This window comes from Sorghum bicolor, chromosome 3 (assembly GCF_000003195.3).
Source record: "Sorghum bicolor cultivar BTx623 chromosome 3, Sorghum_bicolor_NCBIv3, whole genome shotgun sequence".
NCBI classification, from domain to species: domain Eukaryota; kingdom Viridiplantae; phylum Streptophyta; class Magnoliopsida; order Poales; family Poaceae; genus Sorghum; species Sorghum bicolor.
This window is the reverse complement of record NC_012872.2, coordinates 62,085,145-62,106,778: the sequence shown is the minus strand read 5'-3', so window position 1 is coordinate 62,106,778 and position 21,634 is coordinate 62,085,145. Positions and strand designations below refer to the sequence as shown.

Genomic DNA, 21,634 nt, shown 5'->3' with positions numbered 1-21,634 from the left:
TATCACACAATGCCAAGAAGACAAGCAAACACTAAATTATACACAAGGCTAAAGGAAAATTAAAATACTCCTGTTCAGAAGTTTCAGATGGTCGTACAAAACTGCTCTAGATAGGAGAACATACAGATAGAATTTATTTATTCTCCCATCACAAATTAAGGGTGCATATAAAGTTGGCATTCTAGTGTGTAACATTATATTCTCTCCATTTTTGGCTGGTGCTCACGCTATTAGGACTATCTGCCAAGTTCATCAAAGTTCCTTTCAGTCTTGAATACTGAACCAGGAGCAAAACCACAAATTAAGGCCTAAATATTAAAGACTAAATTAGCACCAACTTTTGTAATTTAGGAACATATTTACCATGTCAAAACTTAGCAATCACCAGATAGAATATTTTACTATAGGCAATTTGTATAATTGTATTGCACAAATATTCAAACTGAGACCATTCCAAGTCTTGATAAGTTGATCTGACAATATGATGAATTAGACTGAAAAAAGCTACTGAGCCCCATCTATTCTCACATCAAACTGGTTCTGTTATTTAAGTGAAATAATATACTGCATGAACAAACTCATGCAAATACTAAAGCTATTGACAGGATATTACTTCTTTACTAATCTGAAGCAGGAACTACGAAAGATAAAATAGATGGAACAATCAAATGCAGCATGGAAAAAAATCAAGAATTTTCTCAAGTTGGTATGGGATCTGCTTGTTATGCCACCATGGTCAAGAAAGCAGCAGCCACCCCTTTACTGCTATGATATGAAGATTTATTTCGAAAACTGGACATCATGTTTCCTCAAAAAACTGGACATCATAGAGAAAAAAGAAGGAAAGGCTTGGGCGCCTAAAATCTCACAAGGATTAATTTCTCCATTAACAAAACATACTATGTACTAACCATTAGGAGCATTTTGGAACACCGAGGCCACCATCAGCACGAAGCCTATACCTTAGTCAAAATTCAAATTTGCACATCAACTAATCTCCTACCATAATAGTTCTAATCGATTAAATACAAAATTAAAACCCAGATCCAATACACATGCTATAAATAAGAGATAAAAATTCCAAATCATATTATAGTTACTTTCACAGCCGAAAAGATTGAAAAACAAGAGGTAAACTATACGTTAGCTTGGATCCATCCATGGCACTAACCCAGCAATCACTGGGGTAAGGTCTCTTGCAAAACACCCACAATAAATCCTCACGCAAATCAAAACAACATCCTGCACAACACCTCCGAAAAAAGGCCTCTGGATAAAAAAATGTACCACGGAGATGTCTGGGTGGGGAGGAACTGCTGGAGTGGCAACCGCACGAGTTCACTGTCCAGGGTCCACAATGAAATTGAGGGGATGACTTCCTCCCTCCACCGCATCTCCTCTCCTTTCTCTCGATCTCGCTGTGCGTGGCGCGGGGTGGGAAGCGTGACAGGGTGGGGCTGCGCCAGCTCGAGCAGATTCCATGGAGAAAACCTACCTAGTTGCGCACATCTTCTTGGCCTGCCTCTATGTGCCGATGAGGAGGGTGGGGGCTGCGCGCGTGCTGCAGAGTTGACCGGCAACAGGAGGCGAGGTTGGAGGAGGCGGCAGCCGGGAGGAGGTGGTGGGGTTCTCTGTGTTGTCACAATTTCTTTTTTTTATTCCATGATCGCAGCCTTTGATCCCTGGTTGCGACGGAGCCGCACGCGTGGTAAATTTATGTGATGTGTGATTGACACGAGGCTGAGGGTGTATAAGGTCGTGATCATACTTCTAATCTGGGCCGTTAAATCTATAGGATATGTGCTGTGAGTCGTTGATCTTGCAGGTGGGATTTACTGGAGAAGATTTCAATTATAGTAGAGATAAATTTTTGTTTCTCTTTTTTTAGAATTACGTGATGGTTTTCGATTCTATATGGGACAAGTTTTTTCAAGGTGGAGATAAATCTCATAGGTACTTATGTATGTGTACGCGTGTACATGATGATTTATAATTTGTTTGGCTTTTTTTCCAACGTACTTAAGGCCTTGTTTAGTTCACCCTGAAAACCAAAAAGTTTTCAAGATTCCCCGTCACATCGAATCTTGTGGCACATGCATGAAATATTAAATATAGACGAAAACAAAAACTAATTACACAGTTTAACTGTAAATCACGAGACAAATCTTTTGATCCTAGTTAATCCATGATTAGATAATATTTGTCACAAACAAACCAAAGTGCTACAGTACCGAAAACTTTTCACTTTTCGAAAGTAGGCCTAAGTACATTATATGGTTTCACGAGGATCAACACTTTTGACTACTTTTTACATGTGAAATAGGTAAACTGGGGTAATGAGATAATTTTGGTTATAATTGTTTTTTAAAATAGTAAATTGGAAGTAATGATTTTTTTAGCTGTAACTTTTCTTATTTTAAGTTTAGAACTGTAAAACATTCCTCAGCACTACACTATTTATATCATGCTCTTGCTCTTGGAACCTCGTGATGCATGTGTTGGCGTGTGACTCTCACCTTAGACCTTTTCAAACTCATAGTAAATGCATACAATAATCATCAATTTTTTAAATTAATCTGTTGTCAATTTTTCATAAGAAATCATATTTATTTGATTTGAGGTTGCACCAAATCATTTAAAATTATAAAATTATATAATTGTGGAGTAATAAATTGTACGCTCCGATGCAATACACAGACATATTTTAGTAATAATCTTTAATGAACAATTAGGCTGATAAAAAAGAGTGAAAATAGCGATTCAATTTCCACATGGTTGAAATCATTTTGCAGCGCTGTTTCTTCTGGGGTTCTACCCTTGGTCGTCTTCTTCTCCCCTTTTCGCTTTCACTCTTCCTCAGCAGCCCACAAGAATCCGCCGCGCCGCAGACATGCGCCCGCTTATCCGAACCGCTCGCTGCTGGCTCCTCCGCGCGCGTGTTCGCGCCATGGCCACGCTTCCCATGGCGCCCCCCGCCGCCGCCATCTCCTCCTTCACCACCCGCTCCCTCTACTCCCCTTCTTCGCGTTCTCACCGCCTCCTCCTCGCCCGCTTCTTCTCCGCCGCGCCGGCGCCTGCCGGGGCGAGAGCGCTCCGAGCGGCAGCCTCCGCCGTTGAGGTGGGCGGCGTCAAGATCGCGCGCGAGGGTGAGTGGGGGCCCTCGGGGCCCAAGCTGTGATGATATAAACAAAGGCGGGATCTTGGTAGGATGGCCGGGGTTTTGAGCAGGGTTTTCTTTGGTTGGATTGCTTCCACTTTTCCTGAGATAGGATTTTGAGAGTTCAAATGCGCTATGCTTGGGCTTGGGCTACATAGGTAGTGTTTTGGGTGGTTCCATTCATTCATGATGCATTGGAGATATCATAATGACTAATATGTTGGTGTGCTATGAATTGGTAGTTCGAATTTCTGAATCACTGCTTGCGTAACTGCGTTCTTGTTCGATTCTTGGCAGTGGAATTGCTCTGACAGTCATTGCCTTGCATTTAGTGGTGCACTTTGAGACCAAAATGTTTCTACAGTGGCATGTCTGTTTATACTCCAGTCGAACTAATGCAAATTGACTTGAAATGTACCATGCATTTTGTGCAATTAGTATGTTCTGGATTTTACTGTCATGATTTGGTTCATTTTGGATGTCTCGGTAGATGTTGTGAAGGAGAATGACCCGACAAACAACGTGCCAGACACTATCTTTTCAAAGATTGGCTTGCAGCTGCACAGGAGGGATAACCATCCCCTTGGGATCCTGAAGAACACGGTTTATGATTACTTTGACAAGAACTTCACTGGACAGTTTGACAAGTTTGATGACCTTTGCCCCCTTGTTTCCGTCAAGCAGGTATGAGGTACAAATTGCATGTACTAGTAAACTAGTAATACTGAATGGATCTAGGAGTATGCTATTTTGCTTCTGCTAATATTTAACTGCAGTAGTAGTATACCCTTAACAAGGCACCAATTGCTAGTAAACACACAATGTAGATGGGTAAGGGTGAAAAGACTGGTACAGTGCATATTTTGGTATAGCTCAATACTTGGAGTGCACACGCTTTCCCTCTTGTGGCTTCTTCCCTGATATTAGTGAATTGGCAATTTGGCATATGGATGTGTTGTGTGTTTGTTCTTCAGCATACACCTTTGGGAAAATAGTATGTGGTAGTTTTTGGCCTCTGGCTGACCTATAAATATTCTTTGCTGCAGAATTTTGATGATGTCTTGGTCCCATCTGACCATGTAAGTCGGAGTTACAATGACACATATTATGTTGATGGTCAAACAGTCTTAAGGTGTCATACTAGCGCTCATCAAGCTGAGCTGCTAAGGGATGGACATACACACTTTCTTGTAACTGGAGATGTTTACCGTAGGGATTCCATTGATTCAACTCACTATCCTGTCTTCCATCAGGTAACTTTATTTTGCCATATTCACTTAAATGTTTCTTGATGATGTTTGTTTTGATAATCTTTAACACATGCAGATGGAAGGCTTCCGTGTCTTCTCTCCTGATGAATGGTCAGGTTCTGGCATGGATGGGACAGCATATGCAGCTGCGGAACTCAAGAAAATGCTGGAAGGCTTGGCAAGACATCTATTTGGTAAATCACTTGTAGCTTGTTCCTTGTCATTTGAGGGATGACGAAATAGGTCCTTGTTTCAGCTAAACTATAGAAAAAAGTCATCTGCAGGTGCTGTAGAGATGCGATGGGTTGACACTTACTTCCCATTTACCAACCCATCCTTCGAGCTTGAAATATATTTTCAGGTATGTTGGATGTATTCAACTTTTTTTTGATAGTCATTAGCCCAAGTAAAACATATTGCACAAGTCACATTGGCATGAATGAGCCTGAATAAGTTTCTGGTCTTCTAAGGATGATTGGTTGGAGGTTTTGGGGTGTGGAGTCACCGAGCAGGAAATTTTGAAAAGAAATGGCAGGAGTGACCATGTGGCATGGGCCTTTGGATTGGGACTGGAGCGCCTTGCAATGGTCCTTTTTGACATTCCAGATATTCGACTCTTCTGGTCGAATGATAAACGGTTCACGTCCCAGGTACTGCCACTACAATTTGGCTATCGAATTACTTGGGTAGTTCAATTTTGTGTTAGCTTATAGTGACCTGTTTACCATGTTTGAGAAGGCTACAACATCTGCTGAATCATATTTACTTTCTGCAAAACCCTCACTCCCCTTTTTTTATCTCAAATATTTTGAGGGTATTTTTTTTTAAAAAAAATAAGGATTAAGAGCTTGATCTATCAAGTTCAATGAAATATCCCTAACATTAATTTTCCGTGCCAGTAACAACTGTTGTTGATTAATGTTTAGGAATCATTTGTTTCCTGATGTAGTTAAAATTTACAACTGATGTCAAATTAAATGAAATATCCCTAACATTAATTTTCAGTGCTAGTAACAACTGTTGTTGATTAATGTTTAGGAATCATTTGTTTCCTGATGTAGTTAAAAATTACAACTGATAAACTTTGGTTTTGGCAACACTTAAAGATTGAACATACTAACTTTATTTGATTGTTTAGTTCATATTTTTATTCTTATTGGCTTACTACATTAATTAGGATGTGAATGGTTGGGTTGATCCATTGGGTAGTTGACCCAACCCACGAAAGTAAGGCCAATGGGTCATAGGGCCGGCCTCAAAGTCTAAAATGGGGCGACAGGGCCGCAACCTATTGACCCAAGGGTAATATGGGTGAACCCACTCGTCACATAACAATCTTTTTCTTTAGTTTGTTGTTCTTCATTTTTTTCACGTAATCATGGTTGGTCATAACTTGTAAGTACGTCTATGATTGGAAGTACATCAAGGAATAGCATTGACCCATAGTACCCATTGGGCCAATAAGGCCACGGTCTTTAGGTGAAATGGGTCGACCCATGTCCCCTAAAATTGGCCTTGAGGCCATGGGGCCAGGTCCAAGGTCAGGTTCTGGTCGACCCATTCCCATCCATTAATATGTACCACAGGATCTAATCTGTGTAACTGTACAAAGGTTATGCAATATATTGATCTAAATAGTATTAACAAGAGATGCCATGTTTGTCTTGGTTTGTATTTACTCTCAGCAACATTAGTTTCTAAGACGTTCATTCATGCTACCCAGTTCTCAGAAGGCAAGCTTGGTGTCAAGTTCAAGCCATTTTCAAAGGTATAGTCTCTACGTTTCTGTTTCTTGTTTAATCTACAGTTTATTTTTTGAGAAAATAATCTTCATCTTGGTGTTAAATATGCTGACTGACTTTATTTGTTTGTTTAGTTTCCTCCTTGTTACAAGGATATGAGTTTCTGGATCAATGATGCATTTACAGAGAACAATTTATGTGAGGTTGTCAGAGGAATTGCTGGCGATCTTGTTGAGGAGGTATGACAACAGTGTATTTGATGCATATTGGCTTAGCTTAGTCATTTCAAGTTTATAAGATCCTTCAGCTTTCCTGTTGTCATTTTGTATAATAACTGAATTCAAAAAATAGCATAAGCGATATGGATTAAATTGATCATTTTAGATCCATGGCTATTTATTAGTAAGAAAGCCTCAAATTAGGTGAAAGTATTACTTCTGATCTATACAAGCTTATTGCCAGTGTCCTGTACTCCTGCTAGTAATGATTCATCTTTCCTTGGGTTATTAGTTCGATTAAATGATTAGCTGACTCCTTCCAGTGCCCACATACATGAGGCATGATAAGGAGTTTTGATCTCATTACCTTCAAACACCAGTATCCATTTGGTTAATATGAGGAACCTAATCTGTTATCTATGCATCCAATCTACAATTTGTAGTTTGGTCATATAATGGAATTTTAAAGCTCTTATTAAGAGTATTTTGAATTTTTTTTTTGTTTGCAGGTAAAACTTATTGATAATTTCACCAACAAGAAAGGCATGACAAGTCATTGCTACAGAATAGCCTATAGGTCAATGGAACGGTCGCTCACAGACGAGGAGATTAACAATCTTCAGGTACATGCGACAATTCTCATGGAGTGTTTTTGTTTTATGTTATCTTGATTCGGAATCTGATCATCTGTGCAATTCAATTGCAGTTGAATGTCAGGGAAGCTGTGAAAGATAAATTGAAAGTAGAGTTGAGATAGAAGCAGCTAGCTATGCTGTTATACCATGAACTAAATTTTGCCTGTCTTGTATATGTAAATCCATTTAAAAAGAAATTTTCTTTTGTCTATCGAGAAAATGCACCATTTGTTTCTGTATTGATCACGTTTTCCTGTTTACAGGAGAGAAAAAGGTCCCGTTCCGATTGGTACTCATCATATCTTGTACGTAATTCATAAAGATGATGTGCTGTACGCTGCTCACTATTTTTCTTTTTTTGCTGGTAGTGTAGAACAAGACGACTCTTATGTTTGCAGTAGTGATTCCCATCGTCGCTGGGAAGCCGTGCGTCTTCCACCGTGAGTGTCACGGCTCTCATGTTGTTGATTGCCGTTGAGTTCGCGCAGATGCTTTCAGGTGTCGATGGGCAATGGCTATGAGAGACGTACGAGTGTTTTTTGTGAAAGAAATAAAGACAGGTGTTTACTTTGTTTCATATCCCGCTGATCCGCTGCTTTCTGATACTGTTACCGTTTCCCTTCACGTTTCTCAAGCAAACATAACAACATCATGTTAGCTTGCTAGACTAGAGAAGAAACTAAGAAAGGGAAATAGATCGATGGCCGTTAATTTCCTTTTGGCTACTTCTTCGTTGCCCGGTCTTTTTTGGCACGAATTGAAGGCTAAACTGCTCTGAACGTAGTGGATGCCAGAATTATCCGCGTCAGCATATTCACAGAGAGTCCTCAACGTCCTGCACTCGTGCTTAACTGGGCGCGATCCACTAGTAGCTAACCAGTGCCATCACCGTACCTCAAGGCAGGTTGGTTTCTAGCCACCGTGTTATTCTATCTTGTTTTTGTATGCGCATGTGCGGTTTTTTTATGCATGCATGTGTGTTTTGTTAATTTAGAGAAGGAAAGATTCATCTTTGTTTTCCATAGAAACCATTTATATGGGTGTGTTTGTTTGGGGAATGAGCCGTCCATCTTTTTCCACTTCTCCACTTCCTTTTTGGTTCATTGAGTGAAATGGGTTGGTCCATCGTCACTTCATTCCTCATAGACTGATAATTAGCATATGCATGAGAAATTCGTTAATTCTACCAAATTTATGGGATGTACTCATGATGTATCACCTCATGAAGCATGGATGATTCCACAAATCAAACACACCAATAGTTTCTGCTGTTACCATCTATCATCACTTTCTTAAAACTCCCATTTTTTATGGTTAGCATGGGCTCAGATCATGGCACATCAAGAACTATGGGGTTGTTTGGTTGATACCATGGTCTAAGAGGCTTCAGCTAGGCAGTTTGATCCCACAACAGACGCTGAAAGTTGAACTTGGGGATTTGTCAGGCCAGGTGAGTTCAAAAAAATAACAAGCAATGTTGCCTTATATGCCTTCCACAAAAGAAGAAGAAGAAGAAGAAGAAGAAGAAGAAGAAGAGAGAGAGAGAGAGAGAGAGAGAGAGAGAGAGAGAGAACAATACGCAAACATATGGAAACCTTTCTACATCCTTTCTCTCGCCTTGCTTCCCTAAAGTGGACTTTCAGGCTACCTAAATAGAGATCCTACTTTATATATTTGATTAGTGAAATAAAAAACTCACCTTTAATATGCTATCTATATTTCGCTCCACGGATTTGTTGGCTACAAGAATTTGTAGAATCAATTTCATAAAAAAAAAGAGTTATTACAAATCATGTTTTCAAATTTGTAGCAAAGATAAGACAATTATAGAATAACAACATAATACAAAATAGATCTCAGCTTAACAAAGGTAAAAACTACCAGATTTAAAAATACTATGATTGGAGCCCCAACTGCTTTCTACGAGGGTTGGTCAGTTGAGGTTAGTGTGAAAATCCGGATGATAATGCCTGTGGGCACCACTTCCTCCGTTCAATCCATCCTACCTTGCTAGGTTTCCATGGCCTATAACATAACCATTTATGGGCTAGCAATGGCAGCATCTTATTCTTCCTAAAGACATTGTTGGGGAATCCTGCATCGTGTTTGGTTCTTCTCAACTGATGGTCGTGCCTGATTACAATGTTGTAAGATGGTTGGCCGCGAGCCTTGCTTCTTAGTTTCTCACTTTCTCTAGTTCAGCTCTTCTTTCTCTTGTTTCTCTCCCTGCCCCTGATGCTTCTCTTGTAAAAATCCTCTTTTATTGAATCTTTAATAAAGTCGTTGTAGAGGCTTCGGCCTCTCTAGATTTCGTAAAAAAATAAGGAATTTGGTGATAGACTTCGTATTTGGCCATGTTGGGCTTGGTACCCACTTGGTGCTTCGATGAAGCTTTTGTCTCAAGGTTGCTCTAAGCTTCAAGACACGGCTGAGGACCTTCGCTGTGAAGTCAAAACTGCTTATCGTTGGACTAAGCTTGGCGACAATGACACATAGTAGTAGGCTTCGTCGTTTGTTATGAACTTATGATAGTTGTAGACAATGTAGTTTTTAGATAGTATTATATGGTTTTCGAGTTCTATTTCCCTTGTAAACTAGACCAACTCTCTTCTTGTTAATACATGCTAAAAAATCCATATATTTAAAAAAAGAAAAAGAATAACGATACACACCTTGGATTTTTTTCCTTGTGCAAGTAGCATCCTTAACATATGCAAAATGTAAATGACAGGTTAGCAACACATTAAAGAGCTTCTATGAAAGTCGTTTAAAATTTTATCGCTAAAATTGCAGAATCTATTGACGATATAGCATGTCTAAATGTACAAAAAGCACATGTCGGACCCATACTTGGGGTGGGTAAAATGATTCTGATCCTTGAGCTTATCTGTCGAATCTGCCAGCCATTCAGTAGTGTTTGTCTCTCACAACAAATCAGCGAACAATACTCTCAGCCATAGCTTATCAGCCAAGCGACAGAGAATTGTTTCCTTGTCGGGAAAGGCACATTGTGGCGGGCCATTTCGCTCATAAATTGGACCAACCCTCTTCTTCTTACTAATACATATACTGGAAATTATGGATCTTAAAAGAAAAACGACGGTACACCCTGGATTGTTTTTCCTTGTGCACGTAGCATCCTCCACGTATATGCAAAATGTAAATGACAGGTTAGCAACACATCAAAGTGCTGCTATGAAAGTCGTTTAAAAGTCTTTGTCGCCACAATTGGAGAATCTACCGCGCTAATGTAGCGCATGTCCAGGCCCATACACGGGCACCCCCGGACCCGTGGCGGGAAAAATGATTCATTCACTTCCAGCTTTTTTTTTTGGACAATCTGGGAAAGCCAGTCAAAATCCAGAAAACAGAGAACCGTTGCACATCTCACAAGGCACTATTCTCCGTACAGGTGTTCTTCATCAAGTCCGTCAAGAACTTGTCAAACGCCACGTCAGATGAGCCACCTTCCTTGAGAACCTCTACAGTCATCTCCTTGGCCGTCAAGAGCCTCTGCCTAAGCTCCTCCCCGTCGCCGGACATGACCAGCCTCACCTTTGCTTCCACCTCCTCCGCCTTTACCAGCTCCTCCTCGTACCCCTCCATCACCACGCCAACCTTAATCTCCTCCACCATGTGCACCTTATTCATCTTCTGCTCCGCGTATAGCGGCCAGCAGATCATCGGCACGCCAGACGCGATGCCCTCTAGCACCGAGTTCCACCCGCAATGCGTCACGAACGCGCCGATGGACCGGTGCCGCAGCACCTCGCTCTGCGGCGCCCAGTTCTTCACCACGAAGCCCCTTTCCCTAGTACGCTCCAAGAAACCCTCGGGGAGCAACGACGGCTCCAGGACCAGGTCCGGCTCGCCGGAGTTGCTCCGGTGCTCAGGCGGGTTCCGAACGACCCACAGGAACCTCTGCCCGGAGCTCTCCAGCCCACGCGCTATCTCTCTCAGCTGCGGCGCTGAGAACGTCCCCAGGCTGCCGAAGCTGAGGAAAACAACGCTCTGGTCCGGCTGGGCGTCCAGCCATTCCAGACACGCGTGCCTCTCGCTGGCCCCTCCCCTGTTTCCGGGAAGGACCAGCGGCCCGATGCAGTGGACTGGTGGAGCCGAGCGCCCCGGCGTGCAGAGGCCACGGCTGAGCGCTTCCAGGGCCCGTGCCTCCAGCCAGTCGAAGCTGTTCACGAGAATGCCCCTCGCTTCGAGCATGCGCGCGCACTGGGAGAGGCGTGCCTTGGCGACGTCGCTGTCCCGGTCCTGCATCGTCGCGCCCATGTCGAGCGCGCGGATCGGTGGCACGCCAGGGAAGTGCAGCACGGTGTCGGGCATGTCCTTGAACGAGGACGGCGCGGTGGGGTAGTAGTACGGCATGTGGAGCATGATGGCGAGGTCGGCTAGCGCGGAGGAGAAGAAGAAGTACGCCGGGGTGTTGAGCTCGGCGGCGACGTCGAGCGCGTCCGTGCAGAACATGTCGAGCACGATGGCGTCGACAGCGGGGAGCGCGCGCAGGAAGCCCAGGAGCACGGGGTTGGCGACGCGGAGCACGTCGATGGCGCGCATGACCGGGTGAGAGTAAGGTCTCGTGCCGCAGGACGGGACAGGGAGGAGGCGGAACGCGATGTCCGGGTTGGCGGCGGCGAGGCGGTCCAGCGCCTCGGCCGACACGGAGTCCTTGTCGGGCATGTCGACGACGGCGATGATGACGGCTAGGCCACGGCGGAGGAAGACCTTGGCCAGCTCCACCATGGGGTTCAGATGGCCGACTCCCAGCGAAGGGTAGAGGATCACGGTCTTCTGCGCCATGACGGCCATGAGGCAACACTTCTCGACGTGGGAGTGGGAATGCCGCGAGATGGAACTGTGCAACGGAACACGAGACGAGAATAGATAGGCATACGTACGGGGCCGCCATTCTCTATTTAAAAAGCATGAGGGGGCACGGTGTTTTGGCTGCTCATTGAATGGCTACCGTTGTTCCCATGTTTTTTTTTACTTCCAATTGAAGTCGTTCCTTGAACTGGAGGGAGCTAATTTTACTGCTCCAATTGCTGGCTGCCTGTGGAGAATCATGCAAAAAAAAATCGGAGAATCAGGGTAAATTTTTTGGTAGGGATGGTCTTCACCAAAATAGGGTGGAAATGTGGAGCTGATCTGATTTACCATGGTGTAGTTCCTCGATCCACTTTCGACAATCGGAGAACAAAGAGAGACGACAGGCCAGATAAGACGCGTCTCTCAGAATGGGCTTTGCGGAATTTGATTTCCATCCAGCGGGCTTAAATCTCCAAGGAAATGTAAGGGGCCGATCGTTGCTGCACTCCAGCCAGGGGAGGTCATTTTTGCAGCGCAGCTGCCGGCGTTCGGCCCCAGCGCCTCGCCACGCAGCCACCCAGAGTCGCGCCGCCGTCCAGCTCCCTGAGCTGTCGCCGATCTCGGCAGCTTGGCTGGGTCACAATTGCTATCTTCGTCCTCTTGACTGATCAACAAGTGTCCATATGGGCCGATGGGAGACTAGAAGTAAAACGGGCCTGTAAGGCATGTCCTAAATCCTAAAATTTCAGGTATGCCTCTTAAAGAATCAATCTCTGGAGTTGTCTTAAGTCAAACTTTTTAAACTTTAAATAATTTTTTTTAAAAATCACTAAAATTTATAGTATAATATTATCATTAGATTTTTCACAGAATATATTTTTATAAGATGCTCATTTTACGTCGTAGAAATTGATTTAGAAATATAAAGTTGACATGGATCTAGAAACTGATTTATTTGGGACACCCTTTAATATTAAAATCAATTACCCTTTAATACAAAAATATATACTATATTCTCTTTAATATTAATGTATATACTATATGCTCAATACGGCTATAGGAGTAACTCATTCTAGATCCGTGTCAATTTCTAAAATCAATTGCCCTTTAATATAAAGTTGACACGGATTGTAGAAATTGATTTAGAAATATAAAGTTGACACGGATCTAGAAATTGATTTATTTGGGACAGATAGAGTAAATTGCACTGCCAAGTCCGCTTTCACTACTCTATACGGCTATAGAAGTAACTCTACGAATACTTTGTGTGGGTGTGCCATGTATCATTGTTTTACTCCCTTCATACCTATAATAATTGACGTTCTGGGCCATGGGCTTGTTTTCAGAAAAAGTGATGTTTTGGCCACTAGAGACTCAAACTTGACCTGTTTACCCTTGCACCGCACGCCTCTTCCACTGCCACGACGCCCCCTGCTGACCTCAAAACACGCGCGCATTAAAGGCGCACGGCTCCCTTGTTGGCCTTCCCCGCAAGAATAGTAGGTTGAATGGGTTTCGAACTCTACACCCCACACAATATATCTCACAGCCTGCTGCTCTAGCCACTAGAGCTGGACAACTTTCTTGTTTAAAGAGCAGTCGTAACTTTATTTAATAGGGGTAGAGATGGGAAAATACCCCTAATTAATTACTCCTTGGTAAGTATAATCATGTCCTAAACGTCAACAATTTCAGGTATGGAGGGAGTATGTTCAAAAGTAGATGGCTCCATAAGAGCAAGTAGCTCCTGAGTTTTTTTTTTCTTTTGGAAAACATTTGTTTTTCCTGGTCTCCATATAAGTTATGCACACAACACAACTAGGTTTCTGCAATATAAGGACATGACATTCCTGTGTTTTCTTTAGGCTAATCTCAGTGCTTGTTTCACTTCACGGTTTCCAAAACGCCACATCAGCTTTCACAGGATGAAATAATTGATGAAACTATACTCCACAATGCAGTGTTTCATCTCATCATTTCCAAAACAAACTAAAGCATTTAATTGCTGTCAAACGATCAGATCATATGCTCCGTTGGCCATGTAGCCATTTGTACCCAAACGTTGCATGTTAATCACTGCAGCAGAAACGGTATAGGAACAATGATAAAATAAAGAGTTTTGACAGGAACCCATATTCATATATAGCAGTTCAGGTCACCGAAACATAGATAACCAAGATAGTAGTGCAGCCGATAGTAGTTCAGGTCACTAAAACATAGTAGAGGCGTAGAGCAGTTCAGGTAACCGATACATAGAGCAGTTCGAAATAAAAAAAAAGCAACGATAGTAGTGCAGCCGATAGCCTTCAGTTGAACCCATAAACTAGAACACATTGGATGGACATCGTTGCTTCATCCTGTACAGACAAAAAAATAGTTTGTTCATTGACATGATCGAGCACCCTTCAGAAACCAACCATAGTGCTATCAGGTTCATTGACAGTGATCAGGTTCCCAGCACTAACCTTGCTCCGCACCCTGCAGAAACCAGAGATCACTTCCACAATGGCACCCTGCAGAAACCAAAGTAATTGATAATGGGCATTCAGACATACCATCCATATATATAAATAAATGATACAAAAATATAAAACAATTACATGTATTATATCTCAAACTCCAGTTCTACGTGCATGACCACCAAACTTATTCCAAATATGTTCGATCAAATCATTCTTAAGTCTGCGATGAGTCGTCTTATCTCGAATAGAAGTATCCTTTTCTAAAGTTCTAGCTAACGGAATATCCTGTTCAGGAGAGAACTCTGGTTCTTGAACGGTTGATGAACTAGGTGGCATATTTAGGTCTAGATTTTCTTCAATAATGTCCTGATCTTTCTCATCTTCAACTATCATATTGTGAAGTATGATGCACGCTAGCACGACATCACGGAGTACAGCTCGGTCATATAAACGAGCTGGTCGTTTTAAGATGCACCATCGACGCTGCAATACACCAAAGGCATACAACTTCTCCTTCTCAGTGATAGGGAGTCGTATCGACTTCACAAACACTGCCCATTCAGGATATATTCCATCAGCAAGAAAGTATCCAATGTTGTGTTGATTTCCATTCACCATGTACTGCACTCTAGGAGCCTGTCCTTTAAGCTCATTGATAAATACAGTAGACTGGTTCAACACATTAATATCATTGTTAGACCCCGCTGCTCCAAAGAATGCATGCCAAATCCAAAGATCATGAGAGGCCACAGCTTCAAGTATCAGAGTTGGCACTTTCTGATCACCCCGAGTAAACTGACCCTTCCAAGCAACCGGGCATCTTTCCCATTGCCAATGCATGCAGTCAATGCTGCCAAACATTCCAGGAAAACCTCGTCTCTCACCAAGTTTGAGTAGGCGCTCAGTATCTTCCATAGTGGGACGCCTAAGATATCTCTCACCAAATATTTCTCTAACCCCTTTCACAAAATTCTTCAATGCCTCCATTGCAGTGGTCTCTCCTATCTTCAAGTAGTCATCTAATTGATCTGCAGCACTACCAGTAGCCAATTGGCGAATAGCTGCAGTACACTTCTGGAGTGGACTCAGTCCTTGCCGATTAACTGCATCAACCCTCTGAGTAAAATACTCAGACCACTGACCCAAGGCATCAACGATGCGTTGAAACAGTGGCTTAGACATACGAAATCTTCGGCGAAAAAGATGAGAAGGGTAAAGAGGATTTTCTGCGAAATAATCATCCACTAGTTTTTGATGTGCTTCCTCTCGTGGCCTCTTGATGTACCTTCTTGGATTCTTTCGATGGTCAGAAGCCTCTTTTTGAAGACCTTCGATTGTGGACTGTATGACTGTTGTGGCTTCATCGAGAGCGTCATCTATGATCTGACCGTCAGCAAGGAACTGATCCAATAAGTTCAGAGAACGCCGACTTGCATCACGATGGTCAGACATCTTTGCAGATGAAAAAATAGAGAAGGTGAGGGGAGAAACCAATCGAGGATTTAGAAATACAAGTTCTGAGTAAAATATGGTCACCTCAAAGATGAAGAACGCTTCTTGACAGGAAAAGAGAAGGAAAAGAGAGGAGGCATTCGTGTAGTTATATAGGCATGCAAATGTGAAACTGCAGCCAGAAACTATTGGAGTTTCACACAATGTGAAACTGCAACCAGAAACTATTGGAGTTTCACACAATGTGAAACTGCAGCCAGAAACTATTGGAGTTTCACACAATGTGAAACTGCCATTCACACTAACAAATATCAGGAAGTCTGATGGGTGGCCGTGAGCAACCATTCAGACTAATAAGTAATAAATAGATATTTAAGTGAAACTGCCATTCACACTAATAAATAGATATATTTCAGTTCACACTAAAAAATAGATACATTTAAGTTCAGATTTCAGTACTCACCTTAGTCTCCAAACAGCTTCTCTTCTAACTTTTGTATTGCCCTCGCATGGTTAGCCTTTTCACCTTCAGACATGTTGCTTGTACTTTTAGTAAGTAGAGTATTGTAGACCATTAACATCTTTGCTTCCTTCTCCTCTTGTGCTGCCTTCAACTGTGTATTTGATATCAGGAGCTGTGCTTCCGTGGCCTTTTCGAGCTCCACCTTCCTATCTTGCTGGACCTTGGCAATTTTTTCAATACTGTCCCCAAGGCTAATAATTCCTTCCATATCTTTAGCCTTCTTACGCTTCCCACTGCGTTCAGCCTTTGCAGCGTCTCTACCAATGGGACGCATCTGTTCTTCTGGAATATCATCCTCCTCAGTCCTCTCTTTCTCTGTCTCAAATAATGCACACCATTTGGGCTCTTCTTTGAGTATCTTCCACCAATGCACCAACTGAAAACGCTTTCCATACCTATTTGCATACATTTGTTGTGCCTCTTCTTCCAACATGTCGTTAGAATACCCACTTGTATGCATTTGATTCACCTTACTCCAATAATCATTGAATTCACCGATCGATGACTTAAGGCGTGACCAATGAATCTTCAATTGGTTGAATTCCCTTGTACGCTTCCCGTTCCCTTTCCTGTTGAACTCAGCAGTGACTTCCTTCCAAAATGTATCACCCTTCTTGTCATTTCCATGAATAGGGTCTTTAGAAGCTTCCAACCAAGAACTAGCCTACAAAACCAATAATAACAACATATGAACAAGAGAACTCTGGTCTCAATCAATGTCCTGCAAAAGGTTAATTGATAGATGCACTTACCAATCGTTCTTCCTCTTCATGAGTCCAATATCTCTTCTTTACTACTGACTTCTTTGGGACATTGTTTTCATCTTCATCAATCACAATATGATCGCTCTTGCTGCTTGTCCTATCTTGTCTCTCCTCTTGTGGTGATGGTGTTCTGTAGGTACTTCCTGGTGGTGATTGGTTAAAGGCCACATTCTGACCAACAAAATGAAAATTTTCTCCATGTCCTGGTGGTTGCGGTGGATAGTGAGGTGGTTCAATCATACGTAGAAAACCACCAGGCGGATATATCCTGTAATTTGTAGACAAACAGACATCCAACTAATTTTAGACAAACAAACATCCAACAATTTGTAGACAAACAAACATCCTACAATATGCAGAGATCGGAATCAAACATACCATTCTGAGCTGTGTTGGTTTCCATGTTGAGCAGGAAAATTTGGGAACATGGCCCCCCATCCTGCTCCTTGCGCTGGCCCTGGCAGGGACGATGTCATCGCTGCAGGAGGGGATGAAGTGGGCGCACCAGGGGCGCCAGTCCCAGCAGCTGAGGAAGAAATCGATGGCGGCGTCGGAGGATGAACTTGTGGCGCCAGAATGGAGGGCTTCTTCAACCCAAGTCTGGATTGGCGCACCTTCCCTCCACTGCCTGATGCGGGGCGCCGAGAATCCTCTGCCGGCGGCAAATCCATGGCGGGCGGCGGCGCCTTCCCTCCACTGCGAGGCGCGGGTCGCCGAGGACCGTCCCCTACCGGCGGCGCCTTCCCTCCACCGCGAGGCCTCTGAGGATCCCCGGGCGGTGAGGATCCCAGGCCGCTGAGGTTTCCCGGCGGATCCATGGCGGACGGCCGCAAGGATGGGGTCGCAACGACGGGGAGCGGCCGACGGCGGGTCGCAACGACGGTGGCGGGTCCCCTTCGGCCGGCGGCGGGTCGCAACGACGGGGAGCGGCCGACGGCGGGCCCCTTCGACCGGCGCCGCCGTATTCTTCACGCGCGAGAATGGAGTACTCTCTGGGCGGCAACGGGGCTGGATACGGTGGCATGGAAGGGACGGGGAGCGGGAGATTCAGCTTGCGCGCGCGAAGACGACGAGGACGGCACGGATCCCGCCCGCACGGGATCAGGGATGAAATGAAATGCCACAGCGCTGGTTTCACTTCGTTTCACCCGGTTCCCGATACTTTGGAAACAGCGCGCCCGCGTTTCACCGGGATGAAACGATTGCATTCTCTCTCCTTCCTGTTTCATGCAAATATTCCTTCTGTGCTGATGTGTCCCTATATTAAATACGCATGAAACGCCCATGAAATGCCCATTGAGACTAGCCTTAGAGATGCGATCACTACTGGTGGGTAGCCTATAACAACATGTTGGGGTGGTGGTGGCGACCGGCCGGCGAGCGAGCGAGGCAACTAGAGTCGCTCGCCACGACAATTGGACATTCTATCGGCGGTGGTGGGGCGCGAGTACATCGCTTCCGAAGCTACTCTCCAAGATTTGCAATATCCAACAAGAACCGGCGAAATGCCGCCTGCGACGAGCCACCGTCCTCCAGCGCTTCCTCCGTTTCTTTCTTCAGCTGCAGTGCTCGTTCCCTAATCCTCGTCCCCTCTCCGGCCTCCAACGCTAGCCTCACCTTCCCCGCAATTTCGTCAGCCTCGATGAAACCTGTCATGTAGCCCTCCATCTCCACCCCGACGCCCATGTCCTCGGTTATAAACACTTTGTTCATCCTCTGCTCCGCGCCCGCCAGTGGCCAGCACAGCATCGGCACCCCCGCCGCGATCGCCTCCAGCGTCGAGTTCCACCCGCAGTGGGTGACGAATACGCCCGTGGCGGGGTGGCTGAGCACGTCCACCTGCGGCGCCCACGACGTGACGACGAGGCCACGGCCCTTGGTCCGCTCCAAGAAGCCCTCCGGCAAGAGCGCGTCCAGATCCGCCTCGGCACGCTGCTCCCAGTACCTTTTGGGGCCGCCGTCGCTGCCTGCCGGCGTGCGCACGACCCATAGGAACCGCTGCCAGCATCTTTCCAGGCCGACGGCGATCTCCTTGAGCTGCTCCTTGGGTAGGGCGCCCTTGCTGCCCCAGCAGAGGAACACGACGCTGCGCTCCGGCTGCGCGTCCAGCCACGCGAGGCATTCGTGCCTGGAACTAGAACCATCTCCTTCCCGCTTGTCGCCCGTGCCAACCAACGGCCCGACGGAGTAAACTGGAGGCAGCACCTGCCCGGGAACGCACAGGGGATCCCTCAGCGCCTCCAGGGCCCGGCTCTCCAGCGACTCGAACGTGTTGACCAGGACGCCGTGGGTGTCCGCGTGGCGCTCCAAGATCTTCATCATGCTCCTGCACAGCTCGTCCTCCGGACTCTCCAGCAGCGACGTGACGAGATGGGACGCCGGCATGGACGGGACGCCAAGGAACTCGAGGGGCGTGTCGGCAAGTTCCTTGAGGCCCGTCTGTCTGCCGGCGAGCAGCGCCGGCAACTGGGTGAAGATGGCCAGAGTCCCGGCGCCTGAGGCGAAGAACTTGTAGACAGGGACACCCACCTTCGTCGCCACGTCGATGGCGTGGGTGCAGAACAGGTCGATGACGAGGGAGTGCAGGCGCTCCCGGGGGATGGAGCGGAGGAAGCTCTCGAGCTCGTCGTTGTACCGGCGCATCAGCTCCAGTATGAGGAGGAAAGGGTGCTTGGTGGAGCTGGCCAAGTCGGGAGGCGGGATCGTCGGCGGCAGGACGTGGAAGGTGATGGACGGGTTGGAGGCGGCGACGCGCTCGATGAAGCCGGCGCCGGAGTCGGTCGACTTGATGGGCGGCTCGATGAGCACCATGGTGACGTCGTAGCCGTGGCGGAGGAAGACCTTGGCGAGCTGCGTCATGGGTCCGATGTGCCCGACGCCGCCGACGGGGTACAGAACGGCGATCTGCTTCACGGATCCGGCGTCCATCTCACGGGCGCACGGCTGGTCAACCAGGAAACTGCTGTAGCGTGCCTGCCTGTGGCCTCAGCCCTCAGAGATCAGAGCTGTGGAAATGGCTCGCTAGCTTGTCTGTCACTTTTTTCTAGGACGGCGAAGTAGCTGACTAAAGGGGTGTTTAGTTCAAAAAATGTAAAATGCTAATTATATTTGGAATGATGTAATGTAAAATATCAAAATTTTTAGGATGATGTTGCCTTGTTTAGTTCCTCAAGTTTTTTTTTTAAAAAAAACCCCAAAAACCCCAAAACTTTGAGCAGCCCACCAAAATTCTAACACCAAGTTTTTTTTTTGATTTTTGGGTTTTTTAGCCTTTTGAATCTAAAATCCAAAATAGAGAATAATTACTTTTTTACCAAAAAAATTGCATAGTGTTTAAATCAAAATCCAAAACTTTTAGGAAAAAAAAAGGAACTGAATACCCCCTAATTTATTTTCGTGCTGGACAGGATGAGATTGCTAGCTGTTCGACGGATGGAGATTGAAATCTTGATTAGGATTTGGGAATCTACTTTGACCCTGAGATTTCCTCGATCTGTGGCCGACGCCAGGCAGTGTAGAAGTGGAAGTTCGAGATCTGCTTGGGCTACTTGCGTTAAAATAATATCGGTGGACCTGGAGTTATGAGATCTGTATTGATTACAAGAGGGGCAAGTATATTTGACTATTCATACATGTATTGCGAAATGAAAAGTTTTTGGCCACTGTAGCACTTTTTCTTTGTTTGTGATAAAATATTATTCAATTATAGACTAACTAGGGTCAAAAAATTCGTTTTGAGATTTACAGGCAAACTATGTAATTAGTTTTTGTTTTCGTCTATATTTAATGCTTCATATATGTGTCGCAAGATTCGATATAACGAAAAATCTTAATTTTTTTTGATTTTTTGGATGAACTAAACAAGGCCTAAAACTATAGTGACCCAATTCACGATCAAAGTCCATGCTAGTTTCACCATAAAGAACGTAACCAACTGCGCTATGCCCAATTTGCAACTCCGTTATTTGACGTCAATACGGGTTGGAATCCTATAATGAGCTTTCGGTTAAGCTATTTCTTTTTCTTTTCAATCCAAAACAAAGGACATGGACCTCTAAAATTTTTGCAAGTTTTAAGTAGATGCTGAAAATCAAGCACGACCTTTGTCGTTGTGAAATTAAAGGGGTGTTTAGTTGGGAGTGATAAAATTTAACAGACACTATAGTATTTTTATTTTTATTTGATAATTAGTGTCCAATTATAGGCTAATTAGACTCAAAAGATTTATCTCATAAACTATTTTTAGCTGTTTTTTAATTTTGCAAATAATATATATTTAATACTTCATTTATGTGTCTAAACATTCGATATGACAGATGTAAAAAAAATCAAGACTAACCAAACATGGCCTTAATTTCACTACTCCACCCACTCGCTCTCGTCATCGTGCTTGCTTATGCTCGTATGCACACTCTATTTTGTTTTCTTCTGTTATGGGGTGCTGCATCTCCATTTTGTATTCTTGAATTATTGCTCAAGCTTGCCCTTGTTGGATAATTTGGTGAACACGAGATTGATCTGGCAACAGCCAGAGGGCAGTTTGCCTGCTATGGCCTTTTGATTGAATTGCAAAAATGGATCTCGGTTACTAAAAACCCCTTGCCCTGTCTCCA

At 44.5% G+C, this 21,634-nt stretch overlaps 4 protein-coding genes across 5 annotated transcripts; 1 reads left to right on the top strand and 3 right to left on the bottom strand.

The window, feature by feature from the left end:
• On the top strand, positions 2,838 to 7,298 carry LOC110434188 (phenylalanine--tRNA ligase, chloroplastic/mitochondrial). Its single transcript, XM_021457989.1, has 10 exons — positions 2,838 to 3,146; positions 3,648 to 3,841; positions 4,204 to 4,410; positions 4,484 to 4,601; positions 4,692 to 4,768; positions 4,878 to 5,057; positions 6,131 to 6,175; positions 6,284 to 6,388; positions 6,877 to 6,990; positions 7,074 to 7,298. The coding sequence occupies exons 1-10, from the start codon at positions 2,891 to 2,893 to the stop codon at positions 7,122 to 7,124; spliced, it is 1,347 nt and encodes a 448-aa protein (XP_021313664.1). The 5' UTR covers positions 2,838 to 2,890; the 3' UTR covers positions 7,125 to 7,298.
• Positions 9,765 to 11,811, bottom strand: LOC8062145 (UDP-glycosyltransferase 88B1). The gene has a single exon (XM_002456268.2). It carries the CDS (start codon positions 11,809 to 11,811, stop codon positions 10,390 to 10,392), a length of 1,422 nt encoding a protein of 473 aa, XP_002456313.1. The 3' UTR covers positions 9,765 to 10,389.
• LOC8062144 (glutathione S-transferase T2) lies at positions 14,051 to 18,189 on the bottom strand. 2 transcript variants are annotated; one of them, XM_002456267.2, is made up of 5 exons: positions 17,400 to 18,189; positions 17,010 to 17,289; positions 16,198 to 16,921; positions 14,286 to 14,333; positions 14,051 to 14,177 (listed from the first exon to the last, which is right to left on the bottom strand). In XM_002456267.2, the coding sequence occupies exons 1-3, from the start codon at positions 17,837 to 17,839 to the stop codon at positions 16,199 to 16,201; spliced, it is 1,443 nt and encodes a 480-aa protein (XP_002456312.2). In that variant the 5' UTR covers positions 17,840 to 18,189; the 3' UTR covers positions 14,051 to 14,177; positions 14,286 to 14,333; position 16,198. The 2 variants fall into 2 exon arrangements, 1 of the variants encoding a protein (XP_002456312.2); XR_002450770.1 differs by lacking the exons at positions 16,198 to 16,921; positions 17,010 to 17,289; positions 17,400 to 18,189 and adding an exon at positions 14,421 to 14,547.
• LOC8062143 (UDP-glycosyltransferase 88A1) lies at positions 18,330 to 20,232 on the bottom strand. Its single transcript, XM_002456266.2, has one exon. The coding sequence runs from the start codon at positions 19,947 to 19,949 to the stop codon at positions 18,486 to 18,488; it is 1,464 nt and encodes a 487-aa protein (XP_002456311.2). The 5' UTR covers positions 19,950 to 20,232; the 3' UTR covers positions 18,330 to 18,485.

Coding starts and splice junctions, on each gene's coding strand:
- LOC110434188 (XM_021457989.1), top strand. CDS start 2,891: ATGCGCCCGCTTATCCGAACCGCTCGCTGCTGGCTCCTCCGCGCGCGT. Junction 3,147..3,647: donor CGTCAAGATCGCGCGCGAGG/GTGAGTGGGGGC, acceptor ATGTCTCGGTAG/ATGTTGTGAAGGAGAATGAC. Junction 5,058..6,130: donor ATAAACGGTTCACGTCCCAG/GTACTGCCACTA, acceptor CATGCTACCCAG/TTCTCAGAAGGCAAGCTTGG.
- LOC8062145 (XM_002456268.2), bottom strand. CDS start 11,811: ATGGCGCAGAAGACCGTGATCCTCTACCCTTCGCTGGGAGTCGGCCAT.
- LOC8062144 (XM_002456267.2), bottom strand. CDS start 17,839: ATGGATCCGCCGGGAAACCTCAGCGGCCTGGGATCCTCACCGCCCGGG. Junction 17,290..17,399: donor AACCAACACAGCTCAGAATG/GTATGTTTGATT, acceptor TACAAATTACAG/GATATATCCGCCTGGTGGTT. Junction 16,922..17,009: donor ATGAAGAGGAAGAACGATTG/GTAAGTGCATCT, acceptor TTGGTTTTGTAG/GCTAGTTCTTGGTTGGAAGC.
- LOC8062143 (XM_002456266.2), bottom strand. CDS start 19,949: ATGGACGCCGGATCCGTGAAGCAGATCGCCGTTCTGTACCCCGTCGGC.